This window comes from Plectropomus leopardus, chromosome 4 (genome assembly GCF_008729295.1).
Source record: "Plectropomus leopardus isolate mb chromosome 4, YSFRI_Pleo_2.0, whole genome shotgun sequence".
NCBI classification, from domain to species: Eukaryota; Metazoa; Chordata; class Actinopteri; order Perciformes; family Serranidae; genus Plectropomus; species Plectropomus leopardus.
Genome location: NC_056466.1, coordinates 31,483,635 through 31,505,251, shown reverse-complemented (window position 1 = coordinate 31,505,251; position 21,617 = coordinate 31,483,635). Strand labels below are relative to the sequence as shown.

At 37.9% G+C, this 21,617-nt stretch overlaps 1 protein-coding gene across 1 annotated transcript; it reads left to right on the top strand.

The window, feature by feature from the left end:
• Nucleotides 1–428: 428 nt before the first annotated feature.
• Nucleotides 429–21,291, top strand: LOC121942408 (caspase recruitment domain-containing protein 14-like). The gene is given in 21 exon segments (XM_042485605.1): nucleotides 429–753; nucleotides 1,542–1,679; nucleotides 2,021–2,346; nucleotides 3,338–3,451; nucleotides 4,720–4,839; nucleotides 5,199–5,324; nucleotides 7,309–7,458; nucleotides 7,556–7,687; nucleotides 8,709–8,809; nucleotides 9,582–9,637; nucleotides 9,894–9,954; nucleotides 11,259–11,382; nucleotides 11,385–11,477; nucleotides 11,557–11,683; nucleotides 12,793–13,033; nucleotides 13,635–13,698; nucleotides 13,776–13,896; nucleotides 15,942–16,106; nucleotides 17,254–17,372; nucleotides 19,318–19,433; nucleotides 20,784–21,291. Coding segments are annotated over 21 exon segments (2,916 nt in total). The 5' UTR covers nucleotides 429–539; the 3' UTR covers nucleotides 20,992–21,291.
• The last annotated feature ends 326 nt before the right edge of the window (nucleotides 21,292–21,617 follow it).

Below are 21,617 nucleotides of genomic sequence, written 5' to 3'. Positions count from 1 at the left end.
TGGCTGGACTCCATTCAGCAAACACGTCTGGCTTCACTCATTGATAAAATGAGGCAGACCTTTATGATGTGATTACACACAGAATTAGCTGCCGAAAGCAAACAAATGTTAGAGAGACACCAACAGTGTGACTGGAAGAGATGTGTCGCTCACTTGACTAATGGCTTTTTAGTGTGTGTGTGTGTGTGTGTGTGTGTGTATGTGATTGTAAGAGCTTGTGTTTGCAGCATTGTGTCTTTTTGTGCCAGCGCTCACAGGGTCAGTCCCTTGACACGCTACATCACACAGGTCTTGTCTTACAGGTTTTCCTGCACGCTCACACATCAACACACACACGCTTTGACACAAACGCCCAGAAGGCGTGGAAAGCCTGACCCTTTAATACTGCTTTTCTGCTGCTTCCAGTCACTCTGCTGTTGTGTCTGCTGCCTGGAATGAGTCTGTGACAGTGTCTTTGCAGCTGAGGGTGTGTGTGTCTGTGTCTTGGCTCCGTTTGCACTGGCCGTGCCTGTCGCCTCAGCGAACAAAACACGCTTAGGATGGCAGGGGATTGTGTTTCTGAGGGTCGTGACCTGGGAGAGATGACTGAGGAGGAACTGTGGGAACTGATTAATGACAACCGCCACCGGATCTCGTTGGGGGTGCGGCCGTGCATATTGATCCCGTACCTGAGGCAGGCCAGGGTGCTCAATGAGATGGATGAAGACGAGATCATCTCCTGCCACAACCTCACCAACCGCAGCATGAGAACCAGTGAGATTTCTGACTTAACTTGCTTCTTGGATTTATTGTTTGGAGGACGTAGTCTGCTTTAGTTTGTAAACGTCAAGTGGATTCTGCTTGGTCCTCATTTACTGCATCTGATATGTTTACACTGACTGTTAAGTGTGCCTCCAAGAGACAGTGGAAATCCCAGCGACACTTTGGCTCCAAGAACAATCATTTATTAGTAAAGCCAACATATTAAGCTGCATGAGAGTTTGAATTTGTATTGGCCTGCTTGATACATTTATTTTCAAAATTTGTATTTTGATTTAGCTTGCTTTCTCTCTGAAGAGAGATAAAAATGGAGTACTCAAAGGCAAAGTTAAGATTCTTTGAAGTGGGGTTATAGGAGGTACTTATTTGGCATTGATGGGAATACAACACCCGGGTGAACGCGCTAATTTCAGTTCCTTAATTAGAGAGATGTAATGACGTTCCATCACTTACCATCCATCTCCTCCTAAGCAGCTAAAACACTGATCCAAATACATCTGCACCAAGTTTGAAAGAGAGAATGGATAAGTAAGAGATATAGAAAGAGAAAAAAAACACTGAAAGTTTTTAAAGACGTCTGGTCCTACAGCTGTCTACTGTTTACCTATTTTCCAGCCTGTCCTTGACGTTGCACGGACATACCAACAAAACAACAAAAATCTGAACTATCCCTTTAAGTAAAGATTGTATTGAGGAAATATTTATCTTTAGACTAATTCTGCTGAATCAAAGGCTAAGGTTTTGGTTGGAGACAACATGACATCATCCTCTACCATTTCCAGGCTATATGCTAGACCTGCTGAGGACCCAGGGGAGGAATGGTGCCGTGGCCTTGCTGGAGAGCCTGATGATCCATTACCCCACCTTGTACACCCAAGTCACTGGACGCAAACCCAGCACTGAGCCTTCAAGATTCAGCGGTCAGTGGCTTTTGTCTTCTGTCTCTTCCTGCATTTTAAAGGGATACTTCACCAATTTTCAACCACCTTTTCATTACAACAATATGGGTAGTATGTGTAGATGAACTCTGTTAAACTTCCTTCTATCTAACCAATGCTTAGATATCCATCCTTCCACCATGGTGAAACTCCACCAGATGATGAAAATATGCAAAACATGTAATCTGGAGTTTTGCCAACTCTTGGGGGCTGTACTTCCACATTTTCATATTTTTGTATTTTGGAGGTGGACCAACAGACTGCCCTGGCCCTTTATGAGAATATTTGTCTCTGTTTCACATGTTGTCTGACTCTTCTGGCAGGCCTGATAAAGTACTCGGAGCTGACAGAGTACCTGGTCAGAGCAGTAACAGGGATGCAGAAGGAGCTCCAGGAGGCACGCTGTGAGGCAAGCAGAAAGAGTGCGCGCTGTGCCTCCCTGGAGTTGGAGATCAGGCAGTTAATGGAACTGGAGGAGAAGTCCAGGTGCCTCCAGTCAGAAAATGAACGCCTGCGCAGACAGCTGTGTTGTTTGCAACATGAGGTCACCAAGCTGAAGGATGAGAAGTGTGACTTGTATATGCGCTACACAGCAGCCATCGAGGAGAAGTCAGCCGTGAACATGCGCCTCCATGATCTCAACCTGCAGGTCAGTGATGCTATAGTCTTAACCTCACAAGGCGGGTTTCCAATATAGATTTGCAATAAATTTAAGTGATACTTTTGAAATGTTGATAAAACACAATTACAAGATAACTGTGTGTCCACCGAGTATTGTTCTGCGACTTCTCCTTTGGCGATAACATTCCAAGAAGCATGCCGATGCAGCTACACTCGTGTTTGGAGCTCAGATGTCTCTTCTGTTTGGACAATTATTCCTTACACCAGTTTCTCACAAGTCCCCCACACTCATTTGGAATTGCAACACAAAATCACCACATGCCCCCTGACATCCTGTAGCTCAGCATGCATTGATGGGTTCCATGAAAGTGCAGAGCTCTTTTGATATGTGTTTTAATCACAGAGGTGATACTGAACATGGTGGCTGGGGTTTTATTTCAGTCATGGTTGTAATACAGTCTATGGTTTTAACACCTTTGTTTGATACCTCACATGCATTTTACCTGAGGAACTCTGTGTGGTGTATGACTATATTGTGCTGAATCAATTCATTTGATCAATCGATAAGTTGACTGGCTGTAAAATTAATCAACAATAATTTGAAATTTCTTACATTCAAATTACCCAGCCCAACATAACAGAGCAGCACCATACAAATGTAATACAAAGCCTCTATGCTTTATCCCTTGTGCTCCATATCAAACCAAAATCTTATTCTTAATTTGGTTTTTAGCAGTGCTCCTCTGGCACTTTCAAGTTTAAGGCTGAATTTCACGTGTAAACAAAAGTCTGGGCCCAAAAATGCTAAGTAAAATTTATGAAGCACGAATGCTTAGCCCGTTGTTAGTTTTTTTTTTTTTTATGTTGTTGTAAAATTAGCATGTTCGGGGTATTGTTGGTGAGACAGGCTGTCAGCCTAGGTTCTGGTCACAACATTTTTTAAAATTTTACAGACCAAAATTTTATTTTTTATTGATTAAATGAGAAAAACCATCAGCTTTGTTCTTGTGTGTTGGCAGATGTATCAGCTGCAGACTGAGCTGCAGAAGACACAAACTGAGAACGAGTTCCAGAAGCGGCGCTCACTCAGACGTCTTTCTGAGACTCCACCACTGAAAGAAGAAGTCAGAGAGGTACCGTCTGGCCACTGGGCGCACAATTAGCATTATGTTCCTGTAAAAACACGGGTTAACCCTTTGAAACCTGGATAAACATAACTTTTTTGTGCTACATTCAGACATCCTTCAGAAGTATTTTAACCTCTGAAAACTTAGCAGTTGGTTTGATTTCTTTTGAACACATTAACAACTTTGCAAGAAATGTTCTGCAAATTAAAAGACATTAGTAGATTTAGAATTTAGAAAAAGGGGCTAGGGGGAAATGGCCAGAAAGTTATAAATTATATATTTAAAATTACATAACGGAATTATTATCACTTTTTCTCATGTCATCTCATGTTTGTTTGTTTTTTGTTTTTCTTTTGCTCGGTTAATTTTCTTGTAACTTTTTACTGATTCTTTGCTAAGTTTTGGGATAGTTGCACAGGGCTTTATCGCATGTTTTTGGAATAAATCAAATTAGTTTGCTCAGGTTTTAAAGGGTTAAAGCTGAGAATTGGTTCTCAACTGATTTGACCTTTTTAAATAAAGGTACAAAAAACAGTGTAATTACCACAGCTATGTATTTTGGTAATTACAGTGGAATCTATAGGCTTAGTTTCAACAATAACAACAACAACAACACACCAGCATAACTATAGTGTTAAAATGTAGTATATTGTATCCTTGCAGACCACAGCCAGTCGCCTTTTAGCTGCTTCCGTCTGGCTGAAGGTGCAGCCTACCAGGATGAAGGACAAAAAGATTTAACAGTTCATTTGACATCACTGACATTGATTTTTTAACCCTTTGAAACTAAGAGTAACATCACTCTTCTTACAAAGCTTTTAGACACCGTTCAAAAGGATTTAAACATTTGAAGAAAATTGGTGTGATTTCTTAAAAAAACATGGGGAAAAGGTAATGAGCAACTCGGTAAGAAATATTCCACAAATTGCAAAAAAAATTTTGAAAATGTAGAAAATTATTTTGTAAAAAGCTAAGGGAAAACACTGAGGGATTAAAGCAAAACCTAGGGAAAAAATATGTAATTATAATAGTTTACATATTTAAAATTCTGTTACAGAGTTTTCCTTTTACTGCCTTTTTTATTTGTTTGTTTATTTACTGATTTATTTATTTGACTGACTTTGTTGTACTTTTTACTGATTCCTTGTTCATTTTTTTTTATATATGTATTGTTTCCTGCTGGTTGTGCTTGCTCCTGACTATACAACAGCACAGCACAACTGTGTATCACAGAAAGAGTCAGCAGGCACTTGTGTCTCCATGTGTCTCTGCAGGCTTGTCAGGACATCCTGGCCAAGGACCTGGCTGAGGCCATCGACAGCCAGACGGAGCTGGCAGAGCTGCTCAGGTGTTCCAGAGCGGAGAACGAACACCTGCTAGCAGAGAGGAGAGGGGTGGGTGTTTTTCTGTGTCATCGTGGATCAGGAAATGTCACGCAAATTCATCTTCTGTTGATTATTCCACTGCTGCTCAGTGCCATGACGCCCAACAGCCTCTGGCCAGGGGAAAAATTCAAATCAGTCTATTTAGTACTTTGAAAGTGTGCAATGTATGAAAACACTTTATAACACAAGAGTTAAAGGTGTACAGTAAAAACTTATTTACTTACTTTTTTTTAAAATGGTGTAAGTATCTAATTCTGTGTGTGGCTCGGCAGCAGATTGATACGCTCATCAATTCCTGTAAATGTATAATATAACACTAACACACTTGAGGGCACATTGGTGTAATGTGTGTGTATGTGTGTGTTCAGCTGGTGGATCAGAAGGAGAGCCTGAGCCTGCAGATGCAGCAGCTGACCCTGGACTGTAACATGCACCAGCAGAGGAGCACTGTGATCCAGAGCCAGTGTAAAGAGCTGCAGGCAGAGAGAGACCAGGTGAGCTCACCACGCAGACTTTCCCCTCCTCCCTAAACATTCATTCAGTTTTACAAGCGGTACTTTTTGTTCTCGATTCTATTTTTAACTGAGCTTCCATCACATCATGTTGTTGTTTTTTTCTTTTGAAATGTCAGCAGTCAGATGTCAGCAGGGCTGAGAATTGCATATCAACCAGCACTGCACTGTCTGGAAATCCCTGTTTTATCTCTCTCTGTGTGTGTGTGTGTGTGTGTGTGTGTGTGTGTGTGTGTGTGTGTGTGTGTGTGTGTGTGTGTGTGTGTGTGTATGTGGATGGGTGGTTATTTTTGTCTCCTCGATATAGGACCATTGATTTAAGCACTCCAAAACTGAATATACCATGAGTTTTTTCATTGAGCAGTATTAACCCTTTAAAAACCAGAGCAATTTTGCTATATATCTCACAAATATGTGAAGAGGATGGTGAGGAGCTTAATAGTAATGCCCCCCATATTAGCATTAATAAGTAAAAAGTTACAAGAAAATTGTTTGAAAATAATGAATTAAAAAAAACACACGAGAAAATGATCTTCAAAAAACGGCTAAAAATATGTAAATGAATATGTTTTTTCTTTAACTATATACTTACAAGAATTAGGACTAGTTTCTGCACATTTTCCCCAACTTAAAAAAAAAAATATATATATATCTACAAGTTAAGACAAGAAATAAAACATAGTAGTACAGAGTAGTGTGAGTGGTATATGTGAAAATATATAATTAATAATGACATAACCACCTTACGTATGTCTCACCTTGGCTGTTTTCAGAAACATATTTTAGTGTACTGTTAAACTGTTACACGAGATAGCTCGCAGCTGGCCAGCGTATTGCTTTCTGTATTTAATTTGCATCGTTCTGGTGCAGCGCTGTCTATTCTGGTAGTTTTAGTTTCTTTTTTTAATTCTTGTCTGTTTTCTGTGTTCATGTAGCACCAATTTAAAAAGAATTTGTGTCTTTGGACTGCACAGATAGTCTAGTTTTGTGAAACGAGTATCTCTCCAGCAGTGAAATACTTCTTTCAAGATCAATCAAACTCACTGCTACCACTTTTCCTTACAAGACATTGTATATGCAGCGATTTGGCTTCAAAATCTGATTGCCTCATTAAATGTGATTTTAGGTAAGAGGTTTTCTATCATTCATTATAACACTGAGAGGCATATGATTTAATTCTTTGAACCTGAGGCAATTTGATACAGTTTCTTTCAAAAACATGGGGAAAAGGCAGGTGACAAGGGAACAACCTTATTTAGAATGATCATAAATACAAAATTAAAATTATAATACAGGATTTTTCTTATCAGGTCATTTCCTTGTTTGTTTGCTTTTCTTTTACTTAGTTTTTCTTTTGTTGTCTTTTTTTTTTTTTTAAATAATTTTCAGGTAAATTTTCTTGTACCTTTTATTAGATTCATGCCAATTTTTGTCTTTTTTGGTAATTTTTTCCATTGTTTGACATTTCCTCTTTGTTGCTCATTGTCTTCCTCATGTATTGTTTGTTGTTTTCAAAAGAATGTACCAAAAATGAGCAGCGACAGACGCCACCCTGACAACATCCTTCATACCAGCACGCATTCAGACATTCATACTTCTTCATTTAAACAATCCCTGACTGACATGTGCATATCTCATGTTTTGAGTTACAGGGGATGCATGACGAGTGAAACTATTTTGCTTATCATGACATTGTGATTGAGTATAGATTTAAATTAATAAGCAATAAAAATTCAATTACATATGGAGAAAAGGTGGGATTAAAATGTTTGTACTGCTTCTCAACTTACTACTTTTGGAATTTGTAAACTGAGTCATCATATGTTTGACCATTTCTTTTGCTCTATGTTTTTTTATTTTCTGAAAAAAAAATACTTTTTGTCTGTCTGCATGTTTGTACAATCATTTGTCTGTTTCCTTTTTTACATGTTTGAAAAAAAATTATGATTAATTCCTGTGCTTCTAGGCATACCTGTCAAGAAACGAGGCCCAGGCCATGATCGCCCGCATCCTGGCTGAGAAGGACACCCTGAGGTGTCAGCTGGTGGAGCTTCAGGAACAGGTCTGCAGCCTGCAGGCTAAACGCAGCCCCAGAGAGGAGCGGCACAGTAGTGATGTAAGTTGTCACACAAGCCCAAGTTCAGCACTCACATGAACAAAGTGCATGCAGAAGAAATCATGCTCATGCGGAGCTCTTTGTGTTTTTGTCACAGGAGACGGGCGAGGGCTGGGAGAGCCCGGGATCCAGCTTCGAAGATTCCTCACTGCACACAATCCCCACCAGACGCAGACTGCGCCGCATGGATGCAGTCAATCCCATGTCCCTGAGCTCCTGTAATTCAGAGGTAGGTGTGTGTGTGTGTGTGAGAGAGAGAGAGAGAGGGAGAGATCAGATACAATCCTTTAATTAGGCCAGAGTACTAACCCTTTAAAACCTAGAGCAAACATCACTTTGTTTGTGGTGCATTCAGACGCCTTTCACAGATATTTATTATTTAGTTTATATTTATATATATATTATATTTATTTTTTCTTTTAAAAAAAGGGGGGAAATGGGCAATGAGCAACTTGGCAAGTTCTCCAAATGGCAAGAAATTAGCAGATATTTTGAATCATAGTTCAGAATTATTGTCATTGTTTAAGCAAATTTTTCAAGTAATTTTCATTTCATTTCATTTTTCAAAAAGTACTTTCCTGCTCATTTTTTTTTGGGTAGTTTTTTTTTTATGTTGCTCATTACCTTCCTCTAAATGTTTTTTTAAGAAATCACGCCAATCTTAACCCATTGAAACTTGAGCAAATGGTTTAATTTCTTGTAAAACATGAGGAGAAGGCAAATAAACAAATTAACAAGACATCGCCCAGAAATTAGCAAGAAACAGTAAAAAGTTACCAGACAGTTATCTGAATATACACAAAAAAGAAAGGCAAGAAATAAACAAAAAAAGGGCCTCTAAACTTGATTATATTTTTTGTAATATACTTTTTAATATATCATAAAAACATTAATGACTATAATTTTCTGGACATGTATTCTTTTTCTTTTTAATTTCCTTTTCTTTCTTAAAAACTGATTTTCATGTCATTATCTTGTTCCTTTTAATAATTTTTTTGCATTTTGTGAGACATTTCTTGTCAAGTTTTTTGCTACTTGTTAGCTATTTTTTGGAAGAATGCACACACACACATACACACACATACACACACACACACACACACACACACACACACACACACACACACACACACACACACACACATACACATATTCTTCAAAAAGGAAAAAATTCTGCACTTTTGTATATGGTAAAGAATACATATTTGTGTACACATCTGTTCCAAGTATATCTGTATGTGTGTGCACAGAGTGAAGATGTTGCAGCAAGCAGTGTCCGATCCCGAAACGTAGAGCCCCCGAGTCCAGAGTCAATCCGCAGGAGGCAGAAAGCTCTGTGTGCAGACAGCAGGTGTGTGTGTGTGTGTGTGTGTGTGTGTGTGTGTGTGTGTGTGTGTGTGTGTGTGTGTGTGTGTGTGTGTGTGTGTGTGTGTGTGTGTTTATCTTCAGTCCATGTCACTGTGTGCCTCTCTACATGTTTTTTTTTCATTATTTGTCCCAAGTGCAGCACCTATCAGAGAGGAAGACGTGAGGGTGTTATTGCATTCCTTTCTGTTGATACAACACTTGGGTTATTGATTTACAGCAACGAGGGGGGGGGGGGGGGGGGGGGGGGGGGGGGGGGGGGGGGTAAACTCAGATCTCATGATACCACGATAGTGTGATGAAGAGTAAATTACAGCAAACATGAAAGATGCAGGCAGGGGGTGTTAAGGAGTAAGACAAACCACCAGTGAAAGCACGCTGTCAGCTTCATGCACACTCACATTCCTCTATTCTTGTATTTCTGCTCAGGGGAACTTTTTATTCTCACACTTGGAGTGCTAACAAAAGATTTAGCTCTGTCATCATAAGGCTGTTATTATTCTACCCACCAAACCAGTCTGTGGGTGGCAGCGTGGCTGATGATTATCTCACACCTAGCATTAACCCATTAACACCTGAACAAATTGGCTTTGTTTTCTTTCAAAAAACATAAGGGAGGAAGATAATGAGCAAGGAAAAAAAAGAAATGACCCAAAAATTAGCAAGAAAATCAGAAAATTAGATAAATAAAACAAACAAAAAAAGAAAGTAAACAAAAGTGCTTAAAAAATGTAGCTGTTGTCTTCTTTTTTTTGCAGTTTGGAAACTTTGGAGACGGAATGTCTATATGACGACTTTGTCTTTATTGGGAGTGGTATGTATTGACAACATACGAACATTCTGTGTGTGTGTGTGTGTGTGTGTGTGTGTGTGTGTGTGTGTGTGTGTGTGTTTATATGTGTGTGTGTGTGTGGGGGGGGGGTTGCTGTTGTTTGGCAGGACTTTCTATAGCCATTGTTCCGTGTTGGACCTTTGCCAGGGCTGTAAAGTGACACATTAACTCACACGCACATTATTTCTGGCCAAACAACCTTGATACCAAATTTTTAAACAACCTCTCTTTTGTCTAGTGGGGAGTAAAGACAAGCAGACAGCCATGCTTTCCTCCTCTGATGGCTCCGGCAGTGATGGGTGAGAGGCGCTACAAAGCAACAGAGAAACAGAATCACAATACTGAGCATTTGATCCTTTTTACTATGTAAAGTGTCTTTGAGTTCCCTGAAAAGCGCTCTTTAAATAAAATGTCTTTATTATTATTTATTATTATTATTATTATTATTATTATTTTAGCGTAGAAGAGACAGCAATATGTGCAATATACTGTCAGTTGAAAGCTGTGCATACCCTCAAGATAGTTACATACATTTAACCTTTTATCAGTCACACTAAGAAATGCCTTTGCAAAAAAATACATTGTAGATTGCAGAATATCTTAACAAAATGCATACATTTATAAATAAAAAAACATTTTCCCAGCATAATGCATTGTAAAAAGTGCAAAGGTCAATGTAATATAATAGATATCTGAAAATAAAATTGACTTCATACAATAAACATATAAAAAATAAATGTAAAAAAATAAAGAGATAGAAAAAAAATTAAATTAGTAAACAAAAACATTTGTAGAAAATATATGGTTAAAAAAGTTAATGTTATATAATAAAAATCCAGGAAAAAATAACTTCATCAAATAAACAAATAAAAGAACAAAAATAAATACAAATATAAAATGAGTAACAAAATCAGTTTAAAATGTATAGTATTGAAAAAACTTTCACTTTAATATAATAAAAATAGAATTTAATTTTGAATTATAACATAATCAAAATACTGAAATGTATTGTATAAAAACATCTGTATGAAAATTTTTTTAATGCTTTAAGCAAAGCGATTTGATCACAAAATATGTCAACTATGTTACAATGCCTGATAAAGGGTTAATATAGGGACAGGGTTAAAGCGACACCTGAGTTATATGAGTGTTATTTTTGCGCCTGAGCATAGTGTAGAATTTGCAATCCACCTGCAAATTTTAACAAGTTTTTGTCTGACACTTTTTGCTGTATGACCACTTTCAGCAGAAAAAATAAGAAGAGGCGAGAAAGAAAGAAGAATAATGACAACAAAAACAATAGTGCTACAGCAGTAAATATTGCTGCTTGGACTCCTTATAATAATAAGAGATATAAGAGCTCATCCAGTGCATATAGAGCAGATAGCGACTTCTGATTCTCACATTTAAGAGAGTACTCCAACAGTTTAGCTTTACAGACCACCTTGGTTTTAGCTGTAAATACTGCATAGTATGAAAGGATTTCTCTGTGCTCAGTGAGAAGTAGCATTTTTCTGTTCTAGAAAGGGAAACAATCCTTAAATGATCTTTATAATAATCAGAATGTTTAATGAAGTATTCCTTCCTATCACTCTCTCTCCAGTCTGTCAAAAACCTCCGCCCCTCCCTTCCTGATGCGTTCTCGTCCCAAAGCAATTCGCGTCAACGGCCGTGTTCTCAGCATCTCCTTCCAGGGGGAGGCGCTGCTCAGCCAGCTGGCTGTGGTGGAGGAGGCAACAAGAGCGGAGTGTTTGTGCACCAGGTGACAGAGGGCTCCGCTGCGCATACTGTGGGCATCAGCCCCGGCTCACAGATAGTGGAGGTGGGTTTCACTGTGTCTCTGAACACCGCCATTCTGCATCCTGTGACGGGTTTCTCATGGTACTGTTGTTGTTGTGCAGATAAAGTACGAGCAGAACCAGAAGGCTCTGAGGATGGTGCTGGAGGATTCCACTTTAGAGGAAGCTATGTGGGCTCTTGGCCAGGTCACAGGCCTCTGTCACCTCTCCCTTCGGCCCAGGCAAGATGGTACGTCCCGCGGCATGTACATAAAATTCTTTTTGCTCCTTGTGACATAGATGGTACGTCTCAGTATAAATTATTTTGATCCATTTTACATACTATATTTCCTCATTCTTTAAGTCAAAATATTAGTTTTTATCATAAAAAAAATCTATATTAGACTACATTTCCTATGAACTGGGGGGGCGGCTGATTGTGTATTGTTGATTGGTTACTGATAGCAGGTGGGACCTTGTACAGTAGCATCGGCCACCAGTGTGTGTGAATGTGTGTGTCAGTGGGTGAATGTGACATGTAGTGTGAAAACACTGGTCAAATGACTAGAAAAAACACAAGTGCAGTCCATTTACCAGTTACTATTACTTTACATCAACCAAGACTTTTGTTATCTTTAAAACTAATTCCACTCTGTCCTCAATAAGCAAAAGGAATTTACTGCCTCACAGCAGCAGTTGGACCATTTGTGTTCATGCTGTGTTTCCAGGATCATGAAATTACAAAATGATGAAAAAAAGCAACAGAAGAATGCATTTCTACACTTTGCAATTTAATTTTTAAGAAATTACATTACCTTTTGTGCACACACACACACACACACACACACACACACACATGTACACAAACTCACACAAACATACATGAACAACTTAGACTGTATATAGAGATGGATGACGAGTCCCCACTTACCCCCTCTATGCTTACGTGAGGTTAAAATATCCAAGATACGGGCGTTGCCATCTTGCGCTGTTATGTCGTATAAATTCAGAGTAAAACATTTGTAAATTCAACATTAAGTTTTCAGTGGCTATTAAAGTTTAAAATTTTCGTGTTTCTAATTAGCTTCCATACAAATCTTCCTTAAACCTGTTGGTGGTTATAGCATAGTAAGATGTTCTACCTGAAATGGACAGTGGAGCTTATATGTCTACACCTGAAGTCATAGTGTACAGCAGGTGAAGACATGTTAGATTAGTATATATATGTTAATAATGTCTAAGCAGCACAAACCTGCAGAATTCATGCAGATATTCTTTGCAGTTTTAAAAATGTCATTCTTGATCACTATTACAGATAGACAGTGGCTTTAATTGTGATGTCCTGCTCTGCCTGTTCAGACTATGAAACGCTGCTGCAGCAGCTGCAGAGCAGTGAGACATCATCTGGGGACTCCTTCTACGTCCGTGTCAACATGTGTCTCCCTGCCGGCGCCAATGGAACCTTAGCTGTGTCCCTCAACGACATCCTCCATGTGACCAACACACGGCCTGCTGACACTGAGGACTCGTGGCACGCCAGCCAAGTTCACCCCTGTCAGCTCCTCGACCTCCAGAGCGGAAACGTACCCAACTATTACAGGTCGGAACACTGGTGGGAAACATAGAAATGTGTCGTGCAGGATCACCACTCACAGTGCCTTAACCCTTTCAAACCCAGAGCAATGTCACTTTTCTTGTGCTGCTTTCAGACACCTTTCACAAGTATTTAAACCTTTGAACCCTTAGCAGATTGGTGCAACTTCTTTTAAAAAAACCTGGGGGAAAAAAGGCAATGACGTCAACTTGACAAGAAATGTTCCCACAAACTGCACGAAGTCAGTATATTTAAAAAATGATTTCAAAAATCTAGGAAAAACATATTTTTCATCATCAGAATTACATTTTTGAAAATATGTTACAGAATTGTCATGTTTTTTTTATACTTCCTTTTTTTGTTTTTTGTTTTTTTTGAATTAATTTTTAATTTATTATTATGATTATTTTATTATTATTACTACTACTAATACTAATTTTCAGGTAATGCTTTTGTATTTCATTTTTTCTAATTTGTTGCAAATTTTTGGGTCATTTCACCTTTCCCTGCTCATTGCCCTCTTCTCATGTTTTTAAAGAAATCAAGCCAGTTTGCTCAGGTTTCAAAGGGTTAAACTAGAGATTTGAATGACTTTGTGATGGCACAGGGCGCAGCGACTCCTGATCCGAGCCATTGAAGAGATGAACTTTCAATCAAAGAAGCCTGGAAAGGTAAGAATAATATAAAATGCTGCCACCTACTGACCCCATCCAAATTTTCACTGTGCTAACTCTGGGATGTTCAGCAGACTGGACGTGTGCTGGCCCAGAATACGCAGAAGGCAGTGAGGATTGTGGGCACCAGGCGGCAGGGCAGGAACCCACTGTGGGTCTGCGTGGAAGATGAAAAGCCCAAGAGTACCGAATCAGGTACAATCTGAAATCTACTGTTTGATAAACACATTGAAATTAGAACTTTCCCTTTCTCACTGTGAGCCTCATGCAAGAAACGATATATGAACAAAATTTCTCTTATCACTATTATTGTTATTCTCTCTTTTAACTCATATCCAGGATATGTTCTTATTATATTAGTACCCACTGATTTTTTCAGTTCACCTGTGTTTTTTGCTTTTCTTTGAGGAAAGAGTTGAGGAAAGAGACAATTTTACAAATGGTTGAAAACACTCCACTTCCACAATCTTTTTATTTGACGTATTTGACATATTGCAATACGTAACCAAGGCAGGACTGAAAAAAGACAAATACTACAAATTAAATCAGTACCCAGACCAGGACCAAAACAAAACTTTGTAATAAAATAAACACAGAAAAATATGTAAATACACGTGTATAATGACAAAAGTAACTGCCTGTCACATTACAATTTAATGCCCCTAAAATTTATGGTTAATCATTCAGGAATGTTTGAAAAATGGTCTCTGACTGAGAATAAGAGAAGAAAACAAATTGTTTCCACACTCCAGAAGTTGTTGTCCAACACAAGGAAAAGTAATGTTTTACATTTGAGGAAAATTTTTAAAATGTTTGAAGATCCTTTGATCAAATTTACATAATGTTTTAGGGTAATTATAATGACTGGATTATTAAATTTCAGGGATACTAAAATACTTGATGCATTAATCTTAATGTAATTTCTGCAACTGTGGGTCCCCCTGCTGGCCAGAGGTGGAATATAACTAAGTACATTTATTCAAGTACTGTACTGAAGTACATATTTGAGGTTACTTGAGTTTTTTAATATCAAGCCAGTTTCCACTTCTACTCCACTTCACTTAAGGGAGGTAAACTCCACTACTGTTAAAGAGAACTGCCTTACAAATTAAGATTTTTGAGCACAACCATATGACAGTATACAAGCTGAAACAATTAGTTTATTTATTAGAAAATTATTTGGCAATTATTTCTAAAATTGTGAAATTCATTTTTCATGAAAGTATCGTTTTATGGTTCTAGCTTCTCATATATAATGTCTGCATAAGGACATGCTGCTCTTTTAATTATTTTCATTATAATGGATAGATAGATAGATAGATAGATAGATACTCTATTAATCCTTCACAGGAAATTATATGTATTACCTCAGTTCATTCACAGCTAACCACACACCATCACACATGACATGAAAGCACATCTGTTATTTTCCACAGGAAAATTAAAGTATCTTAAAAATAAATACTTGATAATAAATACAAAAAAATACTCACTTCTAAATAATATCCAATAATAATAAATACTATGTAATATATATGAAATTTCAGTGTGAAAAAGTGCAATAGTTAAAAACAGTTATTTAAGAGCATTAAAAAGTCTAATGGCAGCTGACAGGAAAGTCTTTTTTGCAGCTTTTGGGTAGACACCGTTTGTTTTCACCAAGATGCAGCACTGAATGCTGCAGAAAAAAGAACTACTCATTAAACAACCATAAAAAAAGCTTTAAAAAAAGTTAAAAACACCATTTAAAAGCACTAAACACAGGAGAAACACATACTACACAAAGCCGCACATAACAGGCTGCCGTTCTACTTGTGCCAGACTCCCTCCTGATTTATGAAATGTATTTAAACCTTTTTGCATGTGTACATTTACTTTAAAACTTCAGTACATTTCCCTCAAAAATAATGTTTATGTTTTTAAATTTATTTAAAAAAACAGTAGGCTTACATCAATTTCACTACCACTTCTAACCTTTTTTGGTGTCATCTCTTCAGTCTTGGCCATGTGCTATGGTCTTTGCACACGGCACAAAACCTGCCCTTATATAGTCTTTAGGGGGCGTTACCTGTGTTACCACGTGACTTCCAATTAGTTGTATTCATCACTGAGCTCACCTGGTCAGAGCAGATTTGAATGGTTAAGATGACATCTGGAGTTGACGTCTCTATGAGAAAATATGAGAGAAATTTGAGAGAATGTTGCTGCAGGAGGCCCAATGTGTATTGTTTCCTCTGCAGGTGATGCGTCTGCGGCCAAAAGTTGTCTAACCCTGATGCCCTACAGCCTGGTCATGCCACACTTCCCACCCATCTGCAGGCCGGTGCTGCTGCTGCCCACCATCCTGGGACACATCCTGAACAAGAAGCTGGCAGACTGGCAGGGCTTCCAGCTCTGTGAGCCAGGTGCGAATTTCTATTTTCTAACTCTTTCTGCTGGAGCATATGAAAACAAATGCAGAGGAGGGAAGCACCTTCCTGTGTGGACAGATAAGTCTATTTGACCTGACAGATCACATGCTGGTCTGTTGCTGCAGACCAGGAAGGAAATCAACTTTGGGAATAAATGGTAATAAAACTGATAAAGGTTATAAAGACAATACGGTGTTCCCTGCAATGATGTGGTGAAGTTTAATGATCTTTGTGGGAAATTTTGACCATTATGTAACGTCTAGTGTATTTAAGAGAACACTGACATGACATGCAGAGGAAAATCAAATGATAAATGTTTCAGATAATGTGCCAAATGAATTTAAGATAAGGCCATATCTAAAGGTAAAGATATCATATCTTCATATGAAGTTTGAAATCGATTGATAAAAAGACACAAACAAAATTCTTTGATGATCTTGTCATATGACTTCATTCTTTTTATTTAAAGCCTTGGGAACCACATTGAAACCCTAATTTTCCATGGTGCCGAGGTACATACAACATTCAACTCAAAACAATTGTCAATACAGAAAAATGCTTGGTATGGCTTGTACAAAATAAAAAAACTAATAATCAAACAAACCTAAGCCTAATTTTGCTCTCAGCTTTGACTGCAGCATGTCAACATGGCATTTAAAAGTCAGTTTTTCATCAATTAAAATGTATATAAAAGATATATGTAATATAAAAGATATTTATAATGCTGCATTTTCTCTATTATGGAATTGTCGGTAGAACAGATTTCAACCCTTCCAATGTCAATATTTCCTTTTGAAGGAGGTGAAATGATTACTGTAGATTTAGGGTGGTGTCATGAATGTAATCTGCACGGGAATAAAGGACAGTGTCATCTGCATAAAAATGGAAATTACATTTGTATGAAGAGGCAATATTGTTTATGTAGATGGTGAAAAGGACTGACCCAAGGACAGACCCCTGTGGGACACCTCTTGTTATGGGGAGAAAAGAGGACTGATAATTGCCCACCTTGACACACTGCGACCTATCAGATAGATAATTCTGAAACCACAGACAGCTGACATGGTCAAAACCCAAAAAAGAGGGTCTTCATATATATCATGGCGTCATGCCTCACCTCCTGTGATTTTCTGCTCTCCAGAGGTGCTGAGCCCCAGTGAGCATGCAGCCCAGCTGCAGAGGTCTGAGATCCTGGAGGAGTGTGAGCAGGGGAGAAACTGCTGCTACACCCTGCAGAGTGTGGAGAAAATCATGAAGAAGGTGAGAACATTCAACAAAAATACTGGTCTTAGTATTTCATTTTAGGCTGGTACCTCAAAAAAACTAAGAATTTGACTCAGTCAGGGGTGTAAATATAGAGTGTGTGTGAGGGGGGCAACGATGTCTTGAGTAGAGAGTGGGCTCTTGTGAGTGATTCATATTGCCACCCCAGAAATATGCATGTGATCTCATTCTGAACGTATAAATAGTGCCGCTTTGACAGTGCTTTTGGTGTAAGATCGCATAAGATTGCACAGAAAGAGACCTGGTGCCTTTCTTCTTTTTTAATGTAAAATAGAAATTAACAACAAAATGATATTGTTATTCTACATACATTTTAAACACTATTCAAGTAAATCAGTCATTTCTGATTTTCTTTTCTTTGGTATTTTTGTCCCATACAGATAAGATGATTGCTCGGTAACATACAGTGTCAGGTCTCTTTTTGATCATGTAATGTGAGAAGACATTACACAGTAGCTTTAGTCCAGACTGTAATCCTGACCCTCATAAGTCTGCAGCATCAGACCCATTACATATAGTCAGCCACCATGTTGATAAGCTGATAAGAAGACTATTTATGTACTGATACCTCCGTGAAATCATGGACACAGGGAGAAGTAACCACAAACATCTATGCACACATTAGATGGTTCTGCTGTAACTCAGTATTCTGCCACTTTATGTGGAGACATAAGGGAATCAGTGCTCACGTGTCTCACAGCTATCAAAAATACTGTACATTTTTAGGATTTTCTATTTTCATCAAGTTTTTTTTATCAAACATCAGTCCTAACCATAAATATCAAATACTTATTCATTTACATAATTTTAACCCTTTAAATGACATGTTTTTGTCACGATGCCACCATATTTTTAGATGAAAAAACCCCCACAAAAAATAGATTTTTTTGTATTTTCTACATTAAGATGATTTTCTACCTTTATGGAGTCATTTTTTTCAGTCTTAATCATAAATATCAAATCATTAATTTTCAGGATTTTAACCCCTTTTAATTCCAGGGTGTTTTTTCATGATGCCACTTTGTTTTTAGTTGGAAAAACACACACATACACACACGCACACAAACAAAGATTTATTTTGAGTATACTACATGCAAAGTTGATTATTTTTATTCTTTTTTTATTCTTTATAATCACAGCCTGGGATATGGTAATGAATTGCAGCAACATCGATTGTGCACCTAGTGGAAATTGCATGTGTTTTCTCCATATGCCAAATATAATAAAAATAACATAAATCATGTGGAAAATGGTTAAAATTACAGATAACCAGGCAAAAGCCCAGAATGACACTCAGAAATAATCTAATATATGTTTTTTATGCTTTGATGGCTGTAGGATCAAAAATGACAGTTTGAATGGGTTTCAATGGCGCATTTTCTGTAGTTAACGGTATGAATGTAACAGTTTTGTTTCCACAGTGTATTTTAGACTTATTGTAGGAGCAGAGCTGGAAATTCCAAGATTAAACAAAAATACCTGCACTCACACATACACTGGATATTACTCCTGCTGCTATCAATCGATGCTGTCAACATTCATATACCTCATACACTTGCTATTGCATAACTTGTACTACATTTATTTCAGTTGTAATGTTTACAGCCTTTTGTCTTTGTCTTTCAGGTCATTGTCGTTATGTATAGTTTTTACCTTAAGCTCTGTATGCCTTACAACTTACCCCTCGGGAACGGATATAGTGTTTTTGAATTTGAATTTGAATTTGAATTCACAATCTTGTCACAATTTATGCCATATGCATGAACACAGCTGAAATTATCAAAAAATGAAGAACGAAAAGTGCTTAAAATGCGCCAAACAGTCCCTAAGTGTTAAAATATATCTAACATATTGGCATTACTCTTGATTCGTGCTCATTTATTTTTCAAATCCATATTCTGTTGTTCTCTTCATCCTGCAGGGGATTCACTGTGTGCTGCCGTTGGGGCTGGACTGTGTGCGTCGTCTGCACCGGGCTGAGATCTTCCCCATCATCATCTTCATCGGCCAGTCTGCACGGAGTGCACGCAAACTCAAGTAAACTTTCACAAACGTTCACGTACAGCTAAAACGTCTCCTGAGGGGTATTCCATCAACCTAGCCAATTTTGTGGAACATTCCCACAAAATTGGCTAACGTTAAGTTTAAATAATGTTTTAAAGAAAACATTTTAATCTAAAGTTCAAAGAACCTTTTAAGGATGTTTATCATTTCAAATAATGTCCCTATAAGGTTAAATCCTGACTAAGATGTAACATTATAACTGCAACATTCTGAGGATGTTTTGGTGATGTATAGAGATGACAGATTATAGAATGATCTTAACAAAACATTCCCACAGTATTACATGACACATTTCATTCATGATTACCCTCGTTTTTAAGATTTTAGACTGTAGGCTATGTTGTAGCGATGCTCCATTTCCCCATCATGCCTATTGATGGACTAAGTAGACTGTGGTTTGCTGTTTTATGTTCCGAAATACAAATATCACTTTTAGTCAATGTTCATAATTTGTCTATTCAGAACATGTTGCTTTATGCTGATTATTGTCACCCTGTTAAGTATATATCGCTTTATATTCCTCTCTATTTATTCCAAAGCTCCATCAGCAGCATTTGTTCAGCCACAGAAAAGAAACAGCTCTTCAATTGTTCCCTCTTTCTGACTCATACGGTCGTCTTTTCGTCCTTCCGTTTATCGAGGCCTCTTTTGTACCCTGAGTATGAGCACAAAGCGAGGCTCTGCAGCCTGTCTGCAGTCAGCCTTGATTAGATGAGGCTAGAGTGAGTTAGTAGAAAGACTTGGGGCTTAATTGGGAGATGGTACTAGTTTAAGCTGGGCATTTTCAGGTGACCTTGGCTTTCCTAAGCTATGTTGGTGGAATACCCCCCCTGAATTATCCACTAAGGTCACTTCCTCTCCAAAACAAACGGATCAGGTGATTTAAACCGCCACAAACAATGAATAAAGCAGTTTCATGTAATGTAACTCCAGCGCTGCCCCTTGCAGTTGGGCTTCTAACTGCGTTAGCTGCGGCAAAAATGCAAATGGCTGTATTTTTAGCCAGTGTTGGGTTAATCCTCTCTGGCCTACTGTAGAAACATGGTGGCGCAACACGGAGATGGACAAGGACCTGCTCTTTATGTAGATATAAACTACTCATTCCAAGGTAACAAAAACACAACCATTCTTATTTTCAGCTAATTACACACTAAAGAAAACTTATTTCACCCTAAATCCTACACACTGGACCTTTAACTTAAATTTTAGCTGTAAAGAAATATACTGATATGATGCCACATTGTCTACATTTGAATGGTTATGTAGAAAAATACTTATTTATTAATCATTTATTTATTTCCTTCATTTTTGCAACACTTCCAGGTCAAAGCTGCATCGCCGCAGTCAGTCTGAGGAGCAGCTGCTGGCGTGCTCAAAGAGCGAGGAGCCGCTGCTGGATAAGCTGCCGTGTCTGTATCATAGCGTGGCTCCGGACTCCTGGTGCGACCAGGCCTCCCTGCTAACCAGCCTGCGCACCATCATCTGGGAGGAGCAGAGGAAGATTGTCTGGGTGGAGCCTGACCTGTGGTGAAGCGGTGGACAGAACTGAGAGAAATCTTAGGAAACACATCAAATATTGATATATGGTGATTTGATTTGTGCTTTGTGTTAACACGAGGATATATTTAGCTTTACAATGAATAGTTTTGTAAACAGCAGTATGTATCTATGATACTAAGGAGTAACTGGGTGAAAGAAGGGCTTTCATGAAGTTCTGTATTCTGTACTTTTAACCTTTTCAAACCGGAGCAGGCTATATTTCTTTCAAATACATGGGGAGAAAGTAATGAGCAATTCAACAAAAACAAACAGTAACAAACAAAAAAATCATCTAAAATATGCTGAAAAATGTGTTTATTTTATGTTTTGATTATATTGGTTTATTAACATAATTTAAAATATAAAATTGTTATAATTAGACCTATAGTTTTCTGGATATCCCCCCCAAATTATTTGTGATCATTTCTAAAAACTACTTTTTAGATAATTTTCTAGTCACCTTTTACTCATTTCTTCCAATGTTTGTTATTTATTTTATTGTGTTGTTTCGAAAGAAATTGCACCAATTTTAAAATGGTCAAAAAGCTTGTGAAAGGCATCTGAAAGCAGCACAAGGAAACCAATCAATCCAGGTTCCAAAGGGTTAAAATGTATGAA